At 41.5% G+C, this 20,865-nt stretch overlaps 1 protein-coding gene across 1 annotated transcript in view; it reads left to right on the forward strand.

The window, feature by feature from the left end:
- Positions 1-20,865, forward strand: part of obscnb (obscurin, cytoskeletal calmodulin and titin-interacting RhoGEF b) — a 55,470-nt gene that overhangs the window by 25,012 nt on the left and 9,593 nt on the right. Inside the window, 28 exon segments of the mRNA XM_041948995.1 lie at positions 2-268; positions 1,047-1,102; positions 1,721-1,787; positions 2,321-2,416; positions 2,952-3,023; positions 6,086-6,352; positions 6,815-7,084; positions 7,974-8,240; positions 8,670-8,948; positions 9,998-10,255; positions 10,528-10,794; positions 10,985-11,257; positions 13,801-14,067; positions 14,332-14,607; positions 14,705-14,977; positions 15,293-15,583; positions 15,847-15,893; positions 16,117-17,452; positions 17,736-18,017; positions 18,854-18,935; positions 19,042-19,163; positions 19,306-19,503; positions 19,590-19,622; positions 19,717-19,815; positions 19,941-20,159; positions 20,303-20,336; positions 20,455-20,507; positions 20,642-20,740. Of these exon segments, the coding sequence (XP_041804929.1) occupies positions 2-268; positions 1,047-1,102; positions 1,721-1,787; positions 2,321-2,416; positions 2,952-3,023; positions 6,086-6,352; positions 6,815-7,084; positions 7,974-8,240; positions 8,670-8,948; positions 9,998-10,255; positions 10,528-10,794; positions 10,985-11,257; positions 13,801-14,067; positions 14,332-14,607; positions 14,705-14,977; positions 15,293-15,583; positions 15,847-15,893; positions 16,117-17,452; positions 17,736-18,017; positions 18,854-18,935; positions 19,042-19,163; positions 19,306-19,503; positions 19,590-19,622; positions 19,717-19,815; positions 19,941-20,159; positions 20,303-20,336; positions 20,455-20,507; positions 20,642-20,740 (6,150 nt within the window).

Below are 20,865 nucleotides of genomic sequence, written 5' to 3' on the forward strand. Positions count from 1 at the left end.
GCCCAACCAGTGACCTTCAAACAGAAGCTGGAGAGCCAGGAGGCTGAGGAGGGAGCCAGTGTCACTCTCCGATGTGAGCTCTCTAAACCTGGAGTACCTGTTGAGTGGAAGAAGGGATCCCAGGTCCTGAAGTGTGGAGAAAAGTACCAGATGAAGCAGAAGGCCACTGAGAATGAACTTGTGATCAACAAAGTGGTGCCAGAAGACAGTGGAGACTACAGCTGTGTGTGTGGAGAGCAGAAGACCACAGCCAGCCTCAACATTAAGGGTAGGAGGATTTGTGATTTAAAAGTCTGCAATGTATTAAGATGCATCTTTGTAATTTAGAAAAATACTTTTTTACGTGGAGCATATTTTTGCAGATTTATTGCTCACATTTAATCGAGTAGACTGCTTCAAAAATGTTGAATTGATGGGATAAATATTTTTATTGCACTTTGAATTTGTCTGACTCTTGACTGAAGCACTTGTATTGAAGCACTTTTGCTTTTGCTACGATATTTCTGACACTGTCTTGTTTTTTGTTGTCTATTTGCTGGCTCATAAAATGTCAACATTATTTGCGGGTGTTTAATAGCAGATTCATCAGATGTTTCCTTCACACCGTATGCGGTGGATCAATAGGTGGATGTCTCAGATTGTTTTTCTGCAGGGTGTGTTGTGTGTGTGCTGTGATGCAGAGATTTCATTACGATCTTTCTAAGATTTTCATCACTTTTTTTACTGTGAGTTGGAGAATGCAAAACAAAGAAAGCAGAGTCCTCTTTCTTAACATCACCTTGTCATTTTAGCAGAGTTTGTTGCTGCTGTTTTGTGTGTCTTGTGTTTGATAATGTATGTGTGTATGCTGGTCCATTGACTGTTCTCGTCTTTTTAATCAGATAAGCTAATTGATCTTTGTTTAAATTCTATTGTAGTTACCATCTGTGAGCCCATTTCATCAGGTGATATTTAGATTTCCTTATAATGGTAACATACTGTAGATGATCGAGTATTTTACTGCATTCTGAATTCAAATTGTTTCCTCTCAGTTATGAAGCTGTCAGCTCCTCCCTCAGGTGCTAAATTGGAATCGAAGAGGCAGGGCAAAGAAACGTGAAATGTACGAAGGGAAGATGGCAGTATGCTGGCTTGACTTTCAGCTTTATGTGCTCTGTCCATCTTGATAATGGCCTTTGTGTATCCATGTGCAGCGTGCCCTAAATTGTGCCTTTTCAAGTTGGACTATATGGGTTGTGACAAATGTATTCTTGCAGCATTATTTATTTTTATCATCATTTTTAGGTTGCGCTTTCATTGGCCTCTGCTGTGTCAACTGTTCCTGCTTATACTCGCATTGTGTTTTGCAGTTTTTGAGGGGGTCTTTTTCCTCAATGTTGTATTGCAGTATATTTAGCATAACCAGCTCATTTAAGAAATAGAAGTAGTAAGAACCCTTGTATTTGCGGTCACTGTGGTGTTAGCATGTTGATGGTTTGCAGTGTAACCTGTTGTTGGGTGGAGTCTATGTGTGTACAACTTACTTGTGGCATCATTCATTGTCCTTTATACTGTTTTGTGTGGTTTAACAAGACTCAAGGTCTTTGAATTTGTGGCTCTTACAGGCTGTACTCAGGTGTTGATATGGAATACTGTAGGTCTGGAAATGTCACTAGTTGCTGCCATTATACTTTGTGCAGCATTTCTATTTCTATATCATGTTTGCATTTCAGCAAAGAAGACCAAAGCGCCTTCCATCGCTGCTAAAGACAAGCACAAGATGCAAGATATAAATGAGAGGGTGGAAGGTAATTCTCTGAAGATTCTTAGCTTTGCTTGGTTATTCAGCCCATGTGCGAATGTATCTGTTCAGTGCATTGCTTTGTTAAATGGAAGCCAAAAGTGAGAAACACATATTAAGCTAGTCAGTATTTAACACTCTTACTCCACATGTTGGCTGCTGATTGGTGTTATCAGACCGAAACTTATTGGGTCATGAACTGCCTTACATGGTGTCTTGTTGCTTCAATGAACTGCTTTAAGGTTAAGGTGGTTTTAATTTGGCAATGTCATGTGCCTGCTCTTAAATGTGGCTTTTTTATTCACCTGTTAAATGTCACGATTTATGTCATTTTTGGGGCTTGTGCTACAGTTGTTAAAAAAAAAAAAGTTTTAATCTCAACACCTGTGGATGTCTGTGGTATCTGTGCTATTTTGTTGCATGGAGGCTGACATATTGGTATGGAGAGATGTCTTCGTTCCCATCAGCTATTATTACATGTAGGTTGTGCTGCCAAGTCCATTTCCAATTGTGGGTGCAATGTTGTGTTCAATTTCATAGCTGTGACACTGCCATCTACTGGACAGACTCCTAAACAGCAGCTCCTCAAACAGGAGATTCAGAGAGATGATCAGGAGTTGAAAATTGGAGGTGAAGGTAATGAGACACATGTTTGCATGACTTTTGTCACATACTGTGACATCTGTCTGTCAGTACTCTAAGCATGGTCGTCATTTGTCCTATTCCAGATGTCATTCCAAGCTTGTAGAAAAATATACCATTTTGTGTTAAATTCTGTGTTTTGTCTGGGTTATTTTAAGGTTCTGTGTTGATTTTTAAACATTTTGATGCTGTGTGTTTATGGCACTTCTTATGGCAGTTCTGTGTTGGATTGCTGCTGTGTGCTGGATTACTGTTAATGATCTGTGAGAGGAGAGTGAGGCTTTGTCATTTTTGCTTTGTTGTTGCTGTCTTGTTATTTTGATTGCTTTCCATTTTCATGGATATTGCTTACCCTCGTTTTGACACTAAGGACATTTGTTTGTACCGCAAGTTGTGAACAGGTAACAGTAGGTGGACACAATGTGCACTGGGTCATTTGTGTGCTTGAGCGGCTCTGGTCGTCTGCTGTCTTCAGGTTATAGAACTCAGAGCTGCAAGATTGTGAGGTTAACGTTGTGTTTTATCCCAGCTGAAAAGTCTGCTGCTGGAAAAGCTGCAAAACAAGATACCCAGGGCCACGGGAACAAAGAGGCAACAGAAGGTATGCAAAGATTTTGGCTATTTATTGGCCTTGTGCTTCCTCATTGTCTCCTGTCACCTCCCACTCTGTCTTTGTATGGCCAAATGCAGGTGTTTTGTCTCTGTGAGGGTGGGAAATTACATTTTAAAAATGTGAATGTGAATTTTATCAGCACTTGGCACCCTGATGATGTTTCTTACTTCCTATGGTGTATCAAGCATGTTCTGTGTTTGGCTGTGAGATGTTTGTACTACTTTAAGGTTAGGGAGAGATGGTAGAATATTGCATTATATGCTGTTGCAGTGTTTTTCAACTGTCCTCACACAGCAGTTCCTTGTGTTTCCGTTTGTTAAATGTGTCCTTCTCGTGGTTTTTGATGGAAGTGACATGATTGAAAGACAGCTTCTATCATTATACAGAAGCTAATTGTCAACAATGGTCATGTTGGTTTGTTAGACGTACGTAACGTGTGATCACAGCTGTGATGCGTCCAAATGCTGCAGCAGTTGTGACTTTGTTCTCCAAGGAATCCAAAATGGTATTGGAAGATATGAACCCATGGTCTTACATTATCTAACTATATATGACACCATTTTTATCAGAAATGTACTCATCCATGTGGTGCTGTTAATTGCTATCTGCCACTGTGCTACTATTTTCTTTGTTGGACAAACTCTTGGTCACGGCACTGTCTGTATGTTTTCTTAAGATACTGATTTTCTCGTTGCACATTGCATGAATGTGTGTTTCATCTGAAAAATTAAGCCAAGAGCTTTAACCATTGTCAGTTCCAGACAAATGGAAGTCAAGTGTACATAGTATTGTATCATGGTCTTGGACATTATGTACTAAAACTTGTGCGGCACACTGCTTTTGGTTTGTTGTCTTGTTCGGTCTGCTGGTGAGGATGATGTTAAGTTGAATTAAACCCCACATTATATATCTACAAATAACTTCAATTACAGCAGAGAAGTTACCACCTTCAGCAGTGACCTCCAAAGCTGAACCTGAGAAGCAGGAATCCAAAAAGAGGGTTGAAGGTATGTTGTTGTGTTGTAAAGAAACTCAGAGAACTCAGTTTGTACTGAGTGTAAATGGGATTTTGTTTGTATTCAGCTGTTTTTTTTGTTGTGTGCTTGGGGTTTTTGGCAAAGCACATGGCGTGGTGCTACACATCCAGACTGTAATGTTGTGACACGTTATGTCTTGAGGGTTTTGTCAATAGTGTGGCCCATTTGTTCTTGTTGGCTGATTATTTGGAAATTGCATATTGGCAAGTGCATTGAGTTGGAGTCAATCAATCCTCTCTGTTGGTTTTATTGTTGGTGTTTTTGTGTAATTTATCAGTTTGGCAATGTCCTTTGTTGTTGTATTCATGACTTTTGCATTTGTGTGGGTCTGTGTTTATTACAGTAGATAATTAAGGACTAATTAAATGAATTGCACCTGCAGAGACTGAAAAGCTTGTTGTGTCTGAAGTCATCTCAAAGAGAGAGCAACAAAGTTTGGGGCACCCACACAGTGTTTATTTCGCTCAGTTTTGTTATGATTTTCCATTGGGAGTTTTGTATGCCATGCAATCAACGTGGCTTGTTGTTGCTAACTTCATATTCACTCATGAAAGACAGATTTGCTGTATTCTGGATTGTTGTTGTCTCCAGGTAGGAATAATTAAAAAGTATGTTTGATAAACTTGATAAAGGCTTAGCTGGCCCTGTTTTGAATGTGAGTACAGATCATTGGCTGTGCATCAGTGCTGTTGTGTGTGTATGTGTGTGTATATATTAAAGCAGCCATATTTGCCTTTTTTCTTTTTATCTTTTTGGTTTTACTGTTGCAAAACATCATATATTCAGTCAGGTAAGTAAAAAATTAGCACATTTTTTACAAATAATCTGGTATCTAATTTAAAAGCCTGCAGGTTATAACAATACACATCCGCACTTTGATTGGATTCCCAGTTCTTCCAGTCACAGTCGTTCAAGACCTGGAGAGCCAGGAGGCTGACGAGGGAGGTAGTGCAAGTCTGCACTGTGAACTCTCTAAACCCGGACTCCCCGTCAAGTGGAAGAAGGAAACTCAAGTCCTGAGTTGTGGAGAAAAGTACCAAATGAAACAAATGGGATTCAGTTATGAGCTACAGATCTTTGATTTGAGACCTGGGGACACAGGAAGCTACTCGTGCTGTTCAGAGGACACAATATGCTCAGCCTCTCTTGTAGTAAATGGTAGGATGGAGACCATGTCATCGTCTCATGCTGTCTTCTTCTGTCTTTCATTTCATTTTTGAATCCACTCTTCTTCATCCTACTGTCTTTCTTCACCGCCATTCTGGACCTTGTACTGTTGATAAACATCTGGTTATTTCTTTTCATTCATCAGCTGCCCCAGTTATTTTCACAAAAGAGCTTGAAAGCCAAACGGCTGATGAAGGGCACAGTGTAACCCTGCACTGTGAGCTTTCTAAACCTGGTGTTCCTTTGGATTGGAAGAAAGGAGAACTTGGTCTTTGTCCTTGCGCCAAGTATGAAATTAGACAAACTGGACACCTGGCTATGCTAGTAATCCACGATGTAGACCCTGAAGATTCTGGGAGTTACACATGTGACACTGGTGACCGCCAAAGCACTGCACAACTAGATGTAAAGGGTACGCTTACTAAAGCAAGTTGTATGTGGTGGAGATTCCTGAATTATAGACTAGCTGATTTACGACTTGTCTGAAGGACTTATTATTGAATATAAATTATATTTATATCTAGTATGAAAAACTAAGCTTTCATCTTAATTTATGTCAGCTTGTGTTGGTTACATTCTTGTGCAACATCATTGTGATGAAAACATAAATAGAGGAGAGGCTTTTCTTTTCTGACATTTTAGTTATGCTTATGCTATCATTGAAAAGGTTTGATCAATAAGGGGCAATACATTTGGAATTTGAAACCATTTAGGATTCAAGACATGAGACAAGAACACTTGGATATATATGACTGACCTCTACTTTTATGTGTGTGGCGGGGCAATAAATTGTGCCAGCTTCCTCTCGGCCGTCCTAAATTCTTTCCTCCATTTCCTCCCCTGCAGCCCAGCCTGTCCTTCTCAAAACCCAGCTGCAGAACCTTCAAAGACAGGCAGGGGAGAATGCTAGTCTTCGTTGTGAGACCACAAAGCCAGGATCCAGTGTGGTCTGGAGGTGTGGCGACAGGGTGCTGGCATCCAGCAGCAAGTATCACCTGAAACAGGAAGGAACCATGGTCGAGCTTGTCATCTATAAACTGCAGGGAGCGGACTCAGGAGAATACTCCTGTGATACAGGCAGCCAGAGGACTTCAGCTGTCCTCACTGTGCAGGGTAGAAGCTGTTCTATTGAAGACTGTCCCTTTCATGCACCCTCTGGAGTCGCGTCTTTCTGCGTGTCCTATGTCACTACAACACATGAGCATGAAGCGCATGCACCAACCTTTCACCTGGAGGACATCCTCACTGCATTTAAATATCGTAGTTTTATTTCTCATCCCACGTGTGTTCTTGCTTTGCAGTTCACTGCTTCAAAGCACTTAAATACACAAACACTTTTCTGTTGAGCTTTATCACTGATCTCATCTGATCATTTGTGCCCACCTCTGGTCTCTCTTCACAAGCATTATTACACTTTTTGCTGTTTTTCTTCACTTGGTACTCACAGTAGCAGCTCAACAGAAGTCTTTTATATTCACACTTTGATCACAATCTGCACAACTTGAACTCTATCTTTGCACATGCTCACTTCAGGCAAATATGTAACTAATCTGCTGAAATCTATTTGTCAAACAGAGGTCGAGGTTAACATACTGAAATTCTTGGAGAGCTGCGTCGTATACGAGGGTGAAGATGTCCACTTTGAATGTGTGGTATCTCATGAGGAGGCACCTTTGGCTCAGTGGAAACTTCAGGATGTCCCACTACAGAGTAATGAAATGAACCTGATGAAGACTGAGGGCAGGGTACACAGCCTCACACTCAGAGGCGTCACCAAAGCTGACTCAGGAACAGTCACTTTCACAGTGGGTAACCACACTTCCACTGCTTCTCTGACAGTCAGAGGTAAGGGAAATTGCTTTTTTTTTCTTGGGACAGGAATGAATGCGTGCCATTTTTTTTCTATCATAACATTTGGACTTCTTCTTCGTGGGACACCTTCCCTCTGTCTTCTTTGAAAGCATCCCCAAAGCATGGATGCTTGTGATTTCCTCCCTTTTTAACTTTACCTCTGCTTTATACTGACTTGTTATCCATTCATCTCACTGGCATATGTGTATAAAATCTGCACTTTACATCATATTCCTTCATATTTCTCCAGTATTTGCATGTTCACTCGTCTTGAACCTAAACTAACAATTTTTCCCTTTTACTTTTCAACTTAGTATTCAAATTACTCATTGGTCATGTTTTTTCTGCGCTGTACACTTCCTTAACTGTATTCCAAAAACTCGACCCACGACATTGAGGTTTACTTGGAATTAAGACGGTGATGGATGTAGTTAAAATGTCCCAGATTTGAGTCTTGCCTGGAAACCTTTGTTGCATGTCACTCCCCATCTCTCTCTCTTATTTCCTGTCACCTCTGTATTGTCCTCTCTCTAATAAAGGGTGAAAATACCCCCAAAAAATAAACCAAACTGTTTCTATACTTTCAATTTTCAAGAGTGAATCCCCTGTGTTGTTTTATGGTGCTCACAGCCAAATTTGTGGATATACATAGTACTTGATTAATTTGATTGCTGATCTTTTTTTATTCTGTCCGTCAGTGTTTTACCTCGAGCTTTGACAGCAAACAGTTCCTTTCATATGTTGTGTTTTTGATGGTATGGAATTGGTAGCATTGTGATTATAAATGTTGTCACTTTTGAGTACAGTGTGTTTTGTGTTGGCCGTGCTTTCTGAAGAAAATGTTAAAATAATTTATTCTAATAAATAATGATCTTTCTGGCAGCCGCACCTGTACTGTTCAAGAAGGAGTTGGAAAGTCAAGAGGCCACGGAAGGTGACAAGGCCACCCTGTCCTGCGAGACATCTAGCCAGGACTGCAAGGTGACGTGGCTGAAGGGCTCAACTGTGCTCACCCATGGGGAGAAGTACAGTATAGAGCAGAATGCTACCACCCACATCCTGGTCATACACAAGCTGAATGTTAAGGATAGTGGAGAATATACCTGTCATACAGGGGACAAGAAAAGCACCGCTTCCCTGACTGTGAAAGGTAACAGAGCTCAGCTTCATCTCATCTATGTCTCTTGTCTCCTCTTGTCTTCATCCTTCCTGAAGTTCATTTTACTTTCATCCTACTATTAACAACTACTGGATTATGTCTTCTACTCAACATCCGTTTCACAGTCCTTGAGTTACAAATGTGATGTCCTCGTAGGCATGTAGTTTGAGTTTTACGTACTAATCTGATACTGGCTGCACTTTTTCATTCATTTTTTCCTTGATGTCCTTATGATTCATCACATTACAGATGTAGTGGATGTATTCAATTTTAAGTATTTGGTGTCATTCAGTATTTTCTGTAAGATCAAGCAAGTATTAAGCAGAGATTCTTGGTCATGGCTCCACCTTCTTACTGATGCCTTCTTGAAGCTCTGCCGAGATCTGACCACTGACCTCCCATCATCCCATTCATCCTCAGAACATGTGCGCATTCTCAGAGAACTCTGCGATATTACTGTGACCACTGGGCAGGATGCTGTCTTTGAGGTTGAGTTGTCACACTCAGGCGTGACTAATGGGGAATGGTGGCTTGGAGACAACCCCCTCCAAAATAACGATCTGAATCAAATGAGCAGCCAGGGCAGAGTGCACCGTTTGGTCCTGAAGATGGTGACTACAGATGAATCAGGGGATGTTGCCTTCGTAGTGGGAGAAGAGAAGAGCGTGGCCTGTCTTCTGGTGGAGGAAAAACCCAAAGGTAAAGGAGATGACATGGTCACTCGAGTGTTACTCCTCACAGCCATCTCCATCGACCACCAAACAGCTTTGTCTTGGCAAATGGAAATCTGCTGGCACCACCATTCTCAACATCCTAACTTTTAGACATGTTTTCCATTCTTTGCATTTAGTGTTTGCTATTAAAAGAAATGCTATCAAAATGCTAACACAAATATTGCTACTAAAAGAGATAAACTACTTAACAACGTACTCCATTTATCAAATGTTTAAGGTTGTGCCGAATATAGTACATTGACATTCAAATTCTAAATCAACATTCGAATGCTGCGGAGCTTCAGGTCTATTCATTATGTTTAAACCTGGTATTTCTGCATAGTTGGTGAGTATTATCATACCATATGTCGAATTGGATCCAATGGTGGCTGCAAAGGATTATTTCCAACACACATGTGATCCAATTTCCAAAAACTGGAAACTTTTGTAAAGTCCAAAAGTCCAGATTTATTGAATGCCTTCAAGTATTCACGTTGACAGAACTGACTGACTGATTTATATTCATAAAAGACAGTTGATTTAAAAAAAAAAACAAACAAACTAGAGACTTAAGACTAGTTTGTTTAATCTGATGAACTTCTCTATTTAAATTAAGGATTTTGTTCAAGGATTCTTAAATTATTTTTACAGTAGTGATGTCAAAAAATTTGCTGACACACATTCGAAGATTCATCCGAAAACCTTAATAGAAGCTTTGAATGTTGAAAAAGACATTTGGTACAGCCCCACAAAGTTATGTTATATTGTACCTTACTTTCTTTGTTTGCTTTTTTGTACAAACTTGAAAGGAATCTAGTTGTATTTCTGATGAAACTGTCATATCTTCGTTCACTGTGCTGTGTGATTTGTGATAACATATAATAGTCACTGCATGCATGCATGCATGTGTTTTTGTTTTTATAGCTTTAAAATTATTTATGCCAGGGCCGTTAAGGAAGGGAAAAGGAAAAGACTGCATATAAATTATAAATTCTCCAATTATTAAATCTAGTTTCGGGTTTCCCATATTTACAGTGCTAATACTAGAGAAGCCACACAACACTGTGGCATTAGAGGGCGAAACTGTCACTCTGGCCTGCACCATCTCTGACCCCAAGGCCGCTGTCACCTGGATCAGAAACAGTGTGGCCATCAAGGCTGGTCTCAAGTATGACCTGCGGAACAATGGAGGGTTCCACCAGCTTCGTATCCACAACCTGGTGCCTGACGACTCAGGAACGTACACCTGTGACACTGGAGATGCACGGTGTGACGTCACCTTGACTGTGGAAGGTAAAAAAAATGAAAAGAAATGCTACAACAAAAAAAAAAAAGAAAAAAAGTCCCTTTCCTGTTGATCAGATTCAAGAATGTGGACCAAGATAGGATTGAAATGAACAGCTGAAATACTCTTGAACTTCCTCTTCCCTCAACCACACCCCCAGTCTGGCATCACTCTGCGTCAAGTCCCTCAGAGATGTTTGTCTTGTCATCTCAACTATCTGATGGCAAAAGTTTCATCTCAACATCTGATGCCAAACTTTCCCACTTTAAATTCCCACTAGGTGCCCCTGCGTTCTTCCACAAAGAGCTCCAGAACCAGGACGCCACAGAGGGTGATGATATTACCCTGCGCTGTGAGCTTTCTAAGCCAGGCGTTCGTGTTGAGTGGAGGAAAGGAGGCGTGGTCCTCGGGCCTGGTAAGAAGTTTCAAATGAGGCAGGATGGTTGCGTTCAAGAGCTCTGTATACAGAACCTGGAGCCTGAAGACAGTGGCTACTACACCTGTGACGCAGGAGACCAGCTCACTACAGCTTCTTTGGCAGTGCAAGGTAGCCAGTCTCAATACTTTTACATTTGTCCTGGAGTTTACTTTAGGCTGATTAGTTTAATTCTGACTGTATTCTACGATTCTTCTTACAAATAGAATGGTAGGTTTGTTTCAAGACTGGCCTACAACTTTGTAAATTGTCATGTTGCATGGTGTCATTTTCCGTCTGTCTTGTATATGTTGCTCAACAGTGAAAGAAGTCCTCATTTTGTGCGGTCTTAAGACCACCGATGTCTTTGTTGGGGAATGGGCAACCTTCTCCTGCCAGCTGTCTGGCAGGGCGCCGGGCAAGGTGCAGTGGTGGCTGGATGGCACCTTGTTGGAGAACAGCCCCTTTAGTGAGATAGGGCTGAGCCAAGACCACATCCACACGCTCACCTTAAAGAACCTGGCCACAGATGACTCTGGCACTGTCACGTTCAAAGCTGCCAATTTAACATCAACAGCCAAGCTCTTAGTCAAAGGTATCACGTACAATCAGTAGAGGCTGAGATAAGCCAAGTTCTAGCCTTTTTTTTAGACCCTGCAGAATTCAAATTCTATGCTTCAAATCTTACAAACACAGTATTTGTAGTTTATTTTTAATCTAATGTTGATTGTCTGTACAATGTTCACTTTAGCTAATTGATCAGAATTGAAATCAATTTGGTGAAATTCTTCTTGAAGAATATGTGTAAATATACCATGAATTCTGATTTTTTCTGCAGGATTTCTTATAAAGTTTAACATTCATGAATAGATTAATAGTGAATATGTTTACATGCCAGTGCTTCATCATGCATGAGCAGCATTGCTTCTCATTTAATAAAAATAATATTAATAATAATATTAATAATAACAGTAATAGTAATAGTAATGGCAGTAGAGAGATCCATGCTGTATGCATTGATACAACCAAACATACAACTGGGTGAAGCACCACAGCAAAGTTTTATTAGAGTCGGCCAGAGCAACAACAGAAGCATTATCAGCAAGTTGTTTGAGTAGAAAAAAAATATTATTTTGCCTCATTTTATTTCTGCTCCTCGTGGATTCTCTTTGAACCTGTATGTTTGGCTGCTGAGACGATAAATCAATGATAATCACGATTATGTTTCTCACTTTTGAGATCACCATTTTTTATAGCGACTTTTCATCCAACTTTTTAAAGTTGCCTCTATTGTTGAGTTGTAAAGCTTGCTCTAATTGTGCAAAACCAAATCAAAAGAAAGTTACATGCAATCAGAAATTCTTCTTCTACAACTGGACATAATAATAATAAGAACAGTAAGATTAGTTTAAATATATGTACTCACCACCATGGTGTTTAGCATTGTCACCTCACAGAGAGAAGGTTCAGAGCTGCTGGCCTTTCTCTGTTGAGTTTGCATGTTCTCCCTTTGTCTGTGGGTCCAGTCCAAAGACATGCAGGTTAATTGCCAATTCTAAATTGGCTGTACTGTACTGTGAATGTGAGCATGAGTGGCTGTAAATCTCTGTGTCATCCCTGTGATTGACTGGTGACTTGCCCAAGGTGTACCCTTGCTCGCCCAGTGTCAGCTGGGATTGGGTCCAATCCTCCAGACGACCGTCATGGATATCCTTAAAGGCAATAAGTGTATTTTAATGTACATTTAAAATATTATATATATAAATACTTTCAAACTGCACTTAAACTCACTCGTTGTCTTCATTCATAAAGTCTTAATCATCCCTACCATCAGTTTTCCTGATGGCTTTGTCAGTTTCTCTTCAGGCTTGCAGTCCTGGTGGCTAACAGGGGGTTGTTGCACGCTCACTGACGTCGCTGACGTCTCCCTGCTGCTTTTCGCTTTCCTGTTCAGAGTATATGAACCCATATTCTTTTGTTCATATAAATGACCTGATCCTAGATTAAAGACCATTCAGAATTCCCTCTGCCGTTCCATCTAAAACAGAATCTGCCAAAAATGTGCCTGTTGAAGGTACATTTATCAATTGTGAATGACTGTGCCAGTGAGTGATCGTGCCAGTTACGTCACTAGCAGATGGTCATCATTTACACATTGTCAGCAGCATTGCAGACATGCAGTGAATACTGGTTGCTACTGGAAATGTCTATTAAAAAGAGATCATTGAACACATTGAACATTTGAGTTAATCCCCTTTAATTATGTGAAAGTGAAAATGCCCTTGCCTCCAGCCTGCACTGTGTTTGTGACGAAAAGACTACTGTGGTTAATCACAACATCTGTGATTTGGGATTCCTGAAGTCGTTGTTTCAGAACATGCACTCTAAAATTGTCAAGTGGCACCTGCTCAGGTTTAATGGTAGGAGCCAAAAGCATGATCGTGATTATTATATGCTTAAAGGTGCAGCCCTAAGTGTCCCTTGGTAATTTAAGTAATGAATAGTACAAATTTGGCACTTCAGTTATTAACATAGAGTGAGGTTGGTTTTGGTGATGTTATGGTTTTATCCAAGTTTTAATGTAGAGAATTAGTGAACAATTGAATTGCGACAACAGAAATGTTGTGGTCGGAAAGTGCTGCTCCACCCATCCATGCAGGCCGGCTGCTATTGAATAACCTCCACTATCCCACAGCCCTGCCCCTAACCTTCAAGCACTAAAAACTCTAACCCCCCAACACCTACCTTATGAGTTTGGCATTTTTATCCCCTTATCACCCCCTCCACTTTCATCACCTGCCAGCACTTCATGGCCCATGATTGTGACCATTACCCTGAACTTTGATGGTTGGGCTTTTTGACCCCCTATTCACTTTGAGAACTCATAGAGGACAATACAGTGGTCACAGTGGACCTATGGACTGAAATATACTTTAAGATACTGTACCACACACATACAATTTGTACTGGACAGTCCATAATAATATCACTCACACATGAGCATCACATCAACATGCTTTATAAAGTAGGGCTAGCAAAGGGGGGTTATAAAGCCCAAATGTCATTCAGCATGTCCTGCTCTTATCCTCATATCTGATGGCCAAGCCCTGACCCTATGACCCCTGACCCCAACCTCAGATCCCACAGTTGAAGTGGTGAGCGAGATGGAGGACCTTCGGGTGGTCGAAAACCAACCGGCCGAGTTCATCTGCCAGTACTCAAGGCCGGTCAAGGCTCAGTGGAAGAAAGATGGGCAGCTATTGCAGCCTGATGGCCGAAGGGTGGTAGTGGAGCAGGACTGGAACGTGGCTCGCTTGTACATTAGCCGCGTGTCTGCTGAGGACAGGGGCACGTACTCCTGCGAGGCAGAGGGGACCTACGTGGTCGCTTCACTTCATGTGGACGGTGAGCCTCCCTCCACATGGAAAGAGCACCAACCTTTAGGGAGTTTCCTCTGCTCCCCCATATCTCACACTCATGTGGTCAAATGCGTTGATTAGTTGGGGATCGTCCCAAAATTCGTACCCTTTGACGCTGCAGTCTTCTTAAAATCTTTTTTGATTGTGCCCTTTCTTTCTTTCTTTCTTTCCTTCTCTTTCTTTCTTTCTTTCTTTCTTTCTTTCTTTCTTTCTTTCTTTCTTTCTCCATTTTTCCATTTGTTTTCTACAGCCAAACCCATTGACATTGTCCAGGGCCTGGAGAATGTAGAGACCTTTGATGGAGGCGAAGCGCTGTTTGAGTGTGCCCTCTCTCGTCCTGAAAGCAAAGACTGCCGCTGGCTTCTTGACGGGAAACCAGTGAAAGAATCCCCCAACGCTGAGATTGTGTCATTTGAGAGTGGTCGTCGTCATCTGCTCCTGCTGAAAGAGCTGCATATGAAAGACAGTTGCACAGTGACCTTCAAAGCTGGCACAGCGTCCACAACTGCCCAACTCTCAGTCAAAGGTGAGTCATCATTATCTTGCCTCAATTGTGCATTCTAAAATAAATAACCTTATCTGACTAAGTTTTACGTTTCATTCTGTGGATTTTCTCTTGCAAGGCTGGCAGCTGGATGTTGTGAAGGGTCTGGACGACAAGGTGGCTGCAGTGGGAGAGAAGGTCGAGTTTTGTGTGGAGCTCACAGAGCCCGTCCCTGCAGCAGAAGTAGCCTGGTATGCTAATGGAATTGAAATCAAGCCCAGTGACCTCTGGGCTATGAGAGCTGATGGCTGCTCTTATCGACTTGTGCTGAGACAGGCACCTCTTTTGCCACAGCAGGAAATTACATTTGCTGCTAGAGATGCTCTCTCTTTGGCCAAGCTCACCATCATCAGTAAGTGTTTGACAATAAAAGTGTTTTTAGTCTTTCACTTTTTGGTATTTTTATTTTAAAGAATTTAGTTAAGTAGATTTTATATGTTATCAGTTTTATTATGACGTAAACACATGCACACCATGCTTCTCTAAGCTAATAGACCCTCCACCCTCTGCAGTTATGTACCCCACATGGCAATTCTGCATGTAACAGGATGGAGAGATAGCCTTGATACCATAGAAAACAGAGTATGACAGGTGAACATTGCGATCTGTGTAGTTCTTGATTATTGTTCATAAATACATCTAGCTCTTGCCTCTTTCTTCCCAACAGCTGTAGCTGATCCTCCAGAGGACCCCGAGGTCCTCAGTAAGACTAAACAGTCTGTCACCCTCTCTTGGTTCACTCCTCTACACGATGGAGGGAGTCCCATTCTGGGCTACAGGGTGGAGATGCGGCTGGTAGACAGTGCCCTCTGGCTCCCTTGTCACTCTGAACCAGTATGCAACACAGAGTTTGTGGTTGAGAATCTGACCCCCGGCAGTAGCTACAGGTTTAGAGTGGCAGCCATCAACAGAGCTGGGACTGGAGAGCCTGTTGAGTTGCCTCAAACTGTGCAGCTTGGTGAGTGGATGTGTGGTTTAGTTCATGAAGTAGTGGACTGGCTTGTTTGCCAGTGAATTTTTCTTTTATTTCTCGATTAGCTTTTTTTTGGAGTTGGAGATATGGGCTCAAAACCTGTGTCAAAAAGAACTTGTAACTGTTTGGCTATATAAAAAACTATAATAAAAATTTGGTTTTCATATATACACAACTTTACAACATAGAGTTTAAGAATTTTTTTAAACTGCTATGTGATATGCATTTGTTTTGTCATTGTTACACAGAGTCAGCCGTGCAGCCACTAATTTCCCCAGGTAAGACACTGTGTGTAGTTATTATCCTGCACTTCTTCTGTTGTACACCTTTGCACACGTATCCTTCTCAAACTATATTTGATGCTTTTAGAAGTGTTCATCATGCAAAGTTGGAATGATTAGAGTTTTAATTGACAAGGTGTAGCATCTTTTAAGTAGGCTCTGTGCTGTGTGGATACTGTCAGTATTTATTTAAACAACAGCAATATTGAGAACTCTGTTGTGGCTATAGGTATAGAGGCAAAACAGGTAGAGACTGAGATACTGGGGCAACCCAGTCTGCCTCCAGAAGCAGCTGAAGAAGGTGATGTCTACGACCTGTGGGAAGAATCAGCCAAGAAGCGCCGCATGAGTAGAGAGCCCACCCTGGATTCCATATCTGAACAACCCGAGGAGGATGGTAAAGGTGGCCAAAAGAAATCAGGACAGAAGGAGCTGAATAAGTCAGATAAAGTGGAAATAAAATCAGAAGAGAAGAAGCAGGCCATTGTGCAGAAGAAGCAGACAGAGTCCAACTTGTGCACCAGCTCTGAGGATGAGTCTGTTTCTGGAGGTTCATCACTTGTGTCCTACCTCAAGAAGAGCAGCAAGTCTACTGTCACAGCCACCAATGAGACTGAAACTCTGTCCACTGAGAGGTTCTTTGCACATTTCCAGATGGCAGAGCAGAGAACAATGCAGCAGACTGAAGTGGAAACAACTGTAATTCAGCAGACAAATGAAAAACAGGTGTCTTCAGGGGAGACTGATATCATGCAGATCACTAAAGAGGATGAGCCTGAGCTCAGAGATGCTGCCATTAAGATTCAGGCTGCCTTCAAGGGCTACAAAGCCCGCAAAGACATGCGCCCTGTTTTTAAAGAGGCCTTCAAAGACCAGACCAAAGAACCTAATGGCACCATACATCTAGAATGTGTGACAGAAGGTAAACCTGATAAGGTGCAGTGGCTGAAGGATGGAGAACCACTGACAGATGGCAAGCACCACCATATTGATATCTACAATGATGGTACTTGCTCACTGGTCATTACTGCCATCACCACAAAGGATACTGGGGTTTACACTTGTGAGGTCACCAACAAGTTTGGAGTCTCTTCTCACAGTGGTAAGGTCACAGTAGGAACGGCGAGAGAATCATCTGGGCGACGGCCGCTGACAGTGGGCTACAGCGCCGACAGCGAGGCAGAGAGCTCCTCAGGAAGTGAGATGGACGAGTCACTGAGGCAGGCAAGCAGACGTCTCCGGCGCCTGCTGCGCACACGTCTGCCACCAGATGTTGAGGAAGAACCATTTGTCAGCGCAGATGAGGGAGACCTGCGTCCCCCAGATCCTCACTCTTACCGGGAGGATGACTATTACATCTACATTCGCTTTGACTCACGGACAGAGGCTGAGGTTGCCTCAAAGAGGTTCCAGGAGATGTTTACAATCCACGGGGTTCCTGTGGAGACCACCATCCTAGAGGCAGGGCATCTCAAAGTGGAGCTGCGAATTAGAAAGATGGGCTACACACAAGATGGCACTCAGACCCCCACACAAGATAGACAGCCTCCTGCTCTGATGACTGGAGCCCCGGGTAAGAATTGTTTGAGTGGCTGTTGGGATCATTATAGCATACATCAATACTGTGACAATAGCATCTATGTATTTGAAAAACAATCTACAAAGTAAAAGTGATGTACATAATGTGATGTTTAAGGTCCATGTTTAGTTCACTGTTGTGTGCTTACTATTGTCTGTGTTACTGAAGTCCAAGCGGCACATATATACTGTATACTGTATCCCTCTGATTCAAACACTGTATGGAGTCTTTTTTTTTCTACTTTTTGATTTTCTGATTATTTGCTCTGGTTACCCAGCTGCCCCAGTCTTCTTGACACAGCTACAAAGTCAGGATGTTCCAGATGGTTATCCAGTCAGCTTTGACTGTGTTGTGATTGGCAAGCCCCCTCCCACTGTTCGCTGGTATAAGGATGGCAAACTGCTCGAGGAGAATGACCATTACATGATCAATGAAGACCAGGAGGGCTGCCACCAACTCATCATTACCACTGTTCTGCCCACTGACATGGGAGTCTATCGTTGCACTGCTGAAAACAGCAGCGGCATCGCAGCCACTAAGGCTGAACTCAGGGTTGACAGTGAGTACATACATTACACGCACTCATGTATGATTGTTTTACATATACTTTTGAGTACCGTTGCTTTATTAATTACTAACTATTACTAACTACTACATTTCTCCTTATTGAAGGCCAGCCCCAAAAGTTTGTCTTATTGATGAAAACAGCTGTGTCTTTATTTATCTGTCTTTATTTAATGTATTTAATGTATTTAATGGGTAGCTTTTTTGTTCCATGGTGCAGTTTTGATTCTTTTGTGGAAAACTGGCCAAATGTACACAATATGACAGGCAGTAGAAATATCAGGGGTTTGTTGTCAGTCCTTTAAGGTCCCATTTTTTTTTTATCTTTATGTAGCATTAATACAAGGAAAGTCTGAAGTGGTCATAACAAAAGATGATGTGTTTTGATTAACAGGTACCTGTAGCATGTGCCTTTTTTGATTGGCAAGTCTCTCTTTCACGCTCCATGAAACCAACATCTGGAGGCAGGCACATTCTTTTTGAGTTGTTCAAACACATTTTGAGAAAGATTTTTGAAGATTCACCAAAATGTTACATTTCCCATTCAATAGCTACTTGAGTGAATTGAACAAACTTGACTGATTTGAGTTGATAAGAGTATTCAACATCTGCATTTCACTTTAACTATTTAATCATCTTTAACCCAAACTAGCATCTTAAAAAAAGCAGAATAGCCAAAAATGTCTTCACATTGTGAGTTCAATACAAAAGCAACCAGGAAGCGGTGGTTCTCACCTAGCTAGCAGAATTACACAATCACACAGTGACACACACATTGTCCCTGATTTCACTGATCACTATATAATGCTGCACATCAATCTTTTCCATCAGTGTCTTGCAGCTCAGATTATGACACTGCTGCTGATGCCACTGAGACATCTTCCTATGTCAGTGCCAAGGGCTACATGTCCAGGTGAATTTACGATGAGTAGTGTTTTATGGTCTATATGTACATATATATTCAAAATATTAACTAATACTGAATACTTGAGGTGTACTGTTCTGCTCTCTTCATGCAGGGAAACTGAAACATTTGAGTCTGTAGCTGAAGATGATCAACTACCACAAGTTGTGGAGGAGCTTCATGATGTTCATGTCAGTCCAGGTTCACCCATCGCTAAGATGCAGCTCAAAGTAAAGGGTAAGTTTATTAACCAATATTAATTGTCAGTTCATCTGAGGCAACCAACAGCTGATTGTATCTGTCTTATAAATGAAGTCAACTCACAGACAGGTGCCTTTGAATAAAGAATGTCATTTCTGAAATACCTTTTGTCTTCCAGGCTTCCCCAAACCCAGAGTATACTGGTTCAAAGATGGCCACCCTCTGCGACCTTCAAAAAGAGTTCTGTTGCTAGCAGAGAGAGAAGTTCATGGCTTGGAGATCCTGGAGGTGAAGCGAGAGGATATGGGAGAGTACTCTGCCTACATCAGCAATGTGGCTGGTTCTGCTTACTCCTCTGCCCGACTCATAGTTCTGAGTATGTGTGCAAATGCCTGAATAGTTGCCAATGCAAAAGCTATATTCTATATTTACAGATACAGTAATAATTGTGTTTTACAACAGGTCCAGGGGAGATTATGCCACAAGATAAAAGAGGTAATGGCATTTATGCTACCTATTTGGCCCATGTACAGTCACTTTAGTTTATATAATAGTGTATTATGAATGACTTTATACCCTATTTTCACAGACCCCAAGGAACCCCTGGTGCCTCCACGCTTCCTTGAAAGGTTCAGCAACAGGAAGGTGAAACGAGGAGCCAGCATCACTCTGTCTGTCAAAGTAGAAGGTTTGTGTATTTTACTGTGTGATTGCTTTAACATCCTTTTACACCTATACTTATCTGGGGACATCCAAAAAAAATGTGTTTCAACTTGTGTTGTAAACTCTCAATACTCCCCTTTACTCTTTCAGGCTCTCCCAGTCCTATGGTTTCCTGGTTAAAAGAGGAATCAATGGAAGACGTCCTGTGGATCAAGCCTGATACCAAGGGATACAAAATCGCAAGCTCAGGGCGCCAGCACAGCCTCATCCTGATGGACGTGGGCACAGAATACACCGGTGCCTACACCTGCATTGCCACAAATAGGGCAGGACAGTCCATCTGCACTGCCCACCTCGAAGTTGATGACAGTAAGGAAAGCAAAGACATCTACACACTTTATAACGGACTACATTGATCTTTGAGTATATTGGTGAACACTAACTACAGTGCAAACCTCTTACCACCTTAGTTTGATTGTAATTGCATATTTGCATTTCCTCCTTTTCTCAAGCACCGCAACCAAAGAAAGAGACCAAAACCTCAGAGTAAGTTTTTCTTTGTCATTCAGAATGGCACTGTGCATAAAGAAGACATGTGTATACAGTACATTTTGAATACATGTAAATATATGAAAATAATGTTTATCATTTTAATTTTCCTCAGGGTTCTTGGGATTACAGTTAGTCCTCCAGAAGAGGAGGCTGGCAGAGGAAAAGGTGAGACATACCTCCTGATACCGTGGCGTATATTAGTTATAGTAATATTGTTTATATTTATAGTAATACAATTTATTTGTAGTAATAAATATTGCAATATTTATGTCTTCTTTCCTTTTTGTGTGTGCCTGAAGAGGGTAAAATCCCGTACCTAGGTGAAGTAGGTACAGAGGAATTCCTCATGAAACTCACCTCCCAGATCACTGAAATGGTATCAGCAAAGATTACCCAAGGTAAATGTATGCTGCAGATCATTCTGTCTATGCAATGACATATACATTTATTTGATTTTAATTTGAAAGAAATTCTAGTTACAGTTTATAGTACGTTCTACCAGAAATGCTGGGCGATGTTACAG

The sequence above is a fragment of the Chelmon rostratus genome, chromosome 12 (genome assembly GCF_017976325.1).
Source record: "Chelmon rostratus isolate fCheRos1 chromosome 12, fCheRos1.pri, whole genome shotgun sequence".
Lineage (NCBI taxonomy): Eukaryota > Metazoa > Chordata > Actinopteri > Chaetodontiformes > Chaetodontidae > Chelmon > Chelmon rostratus.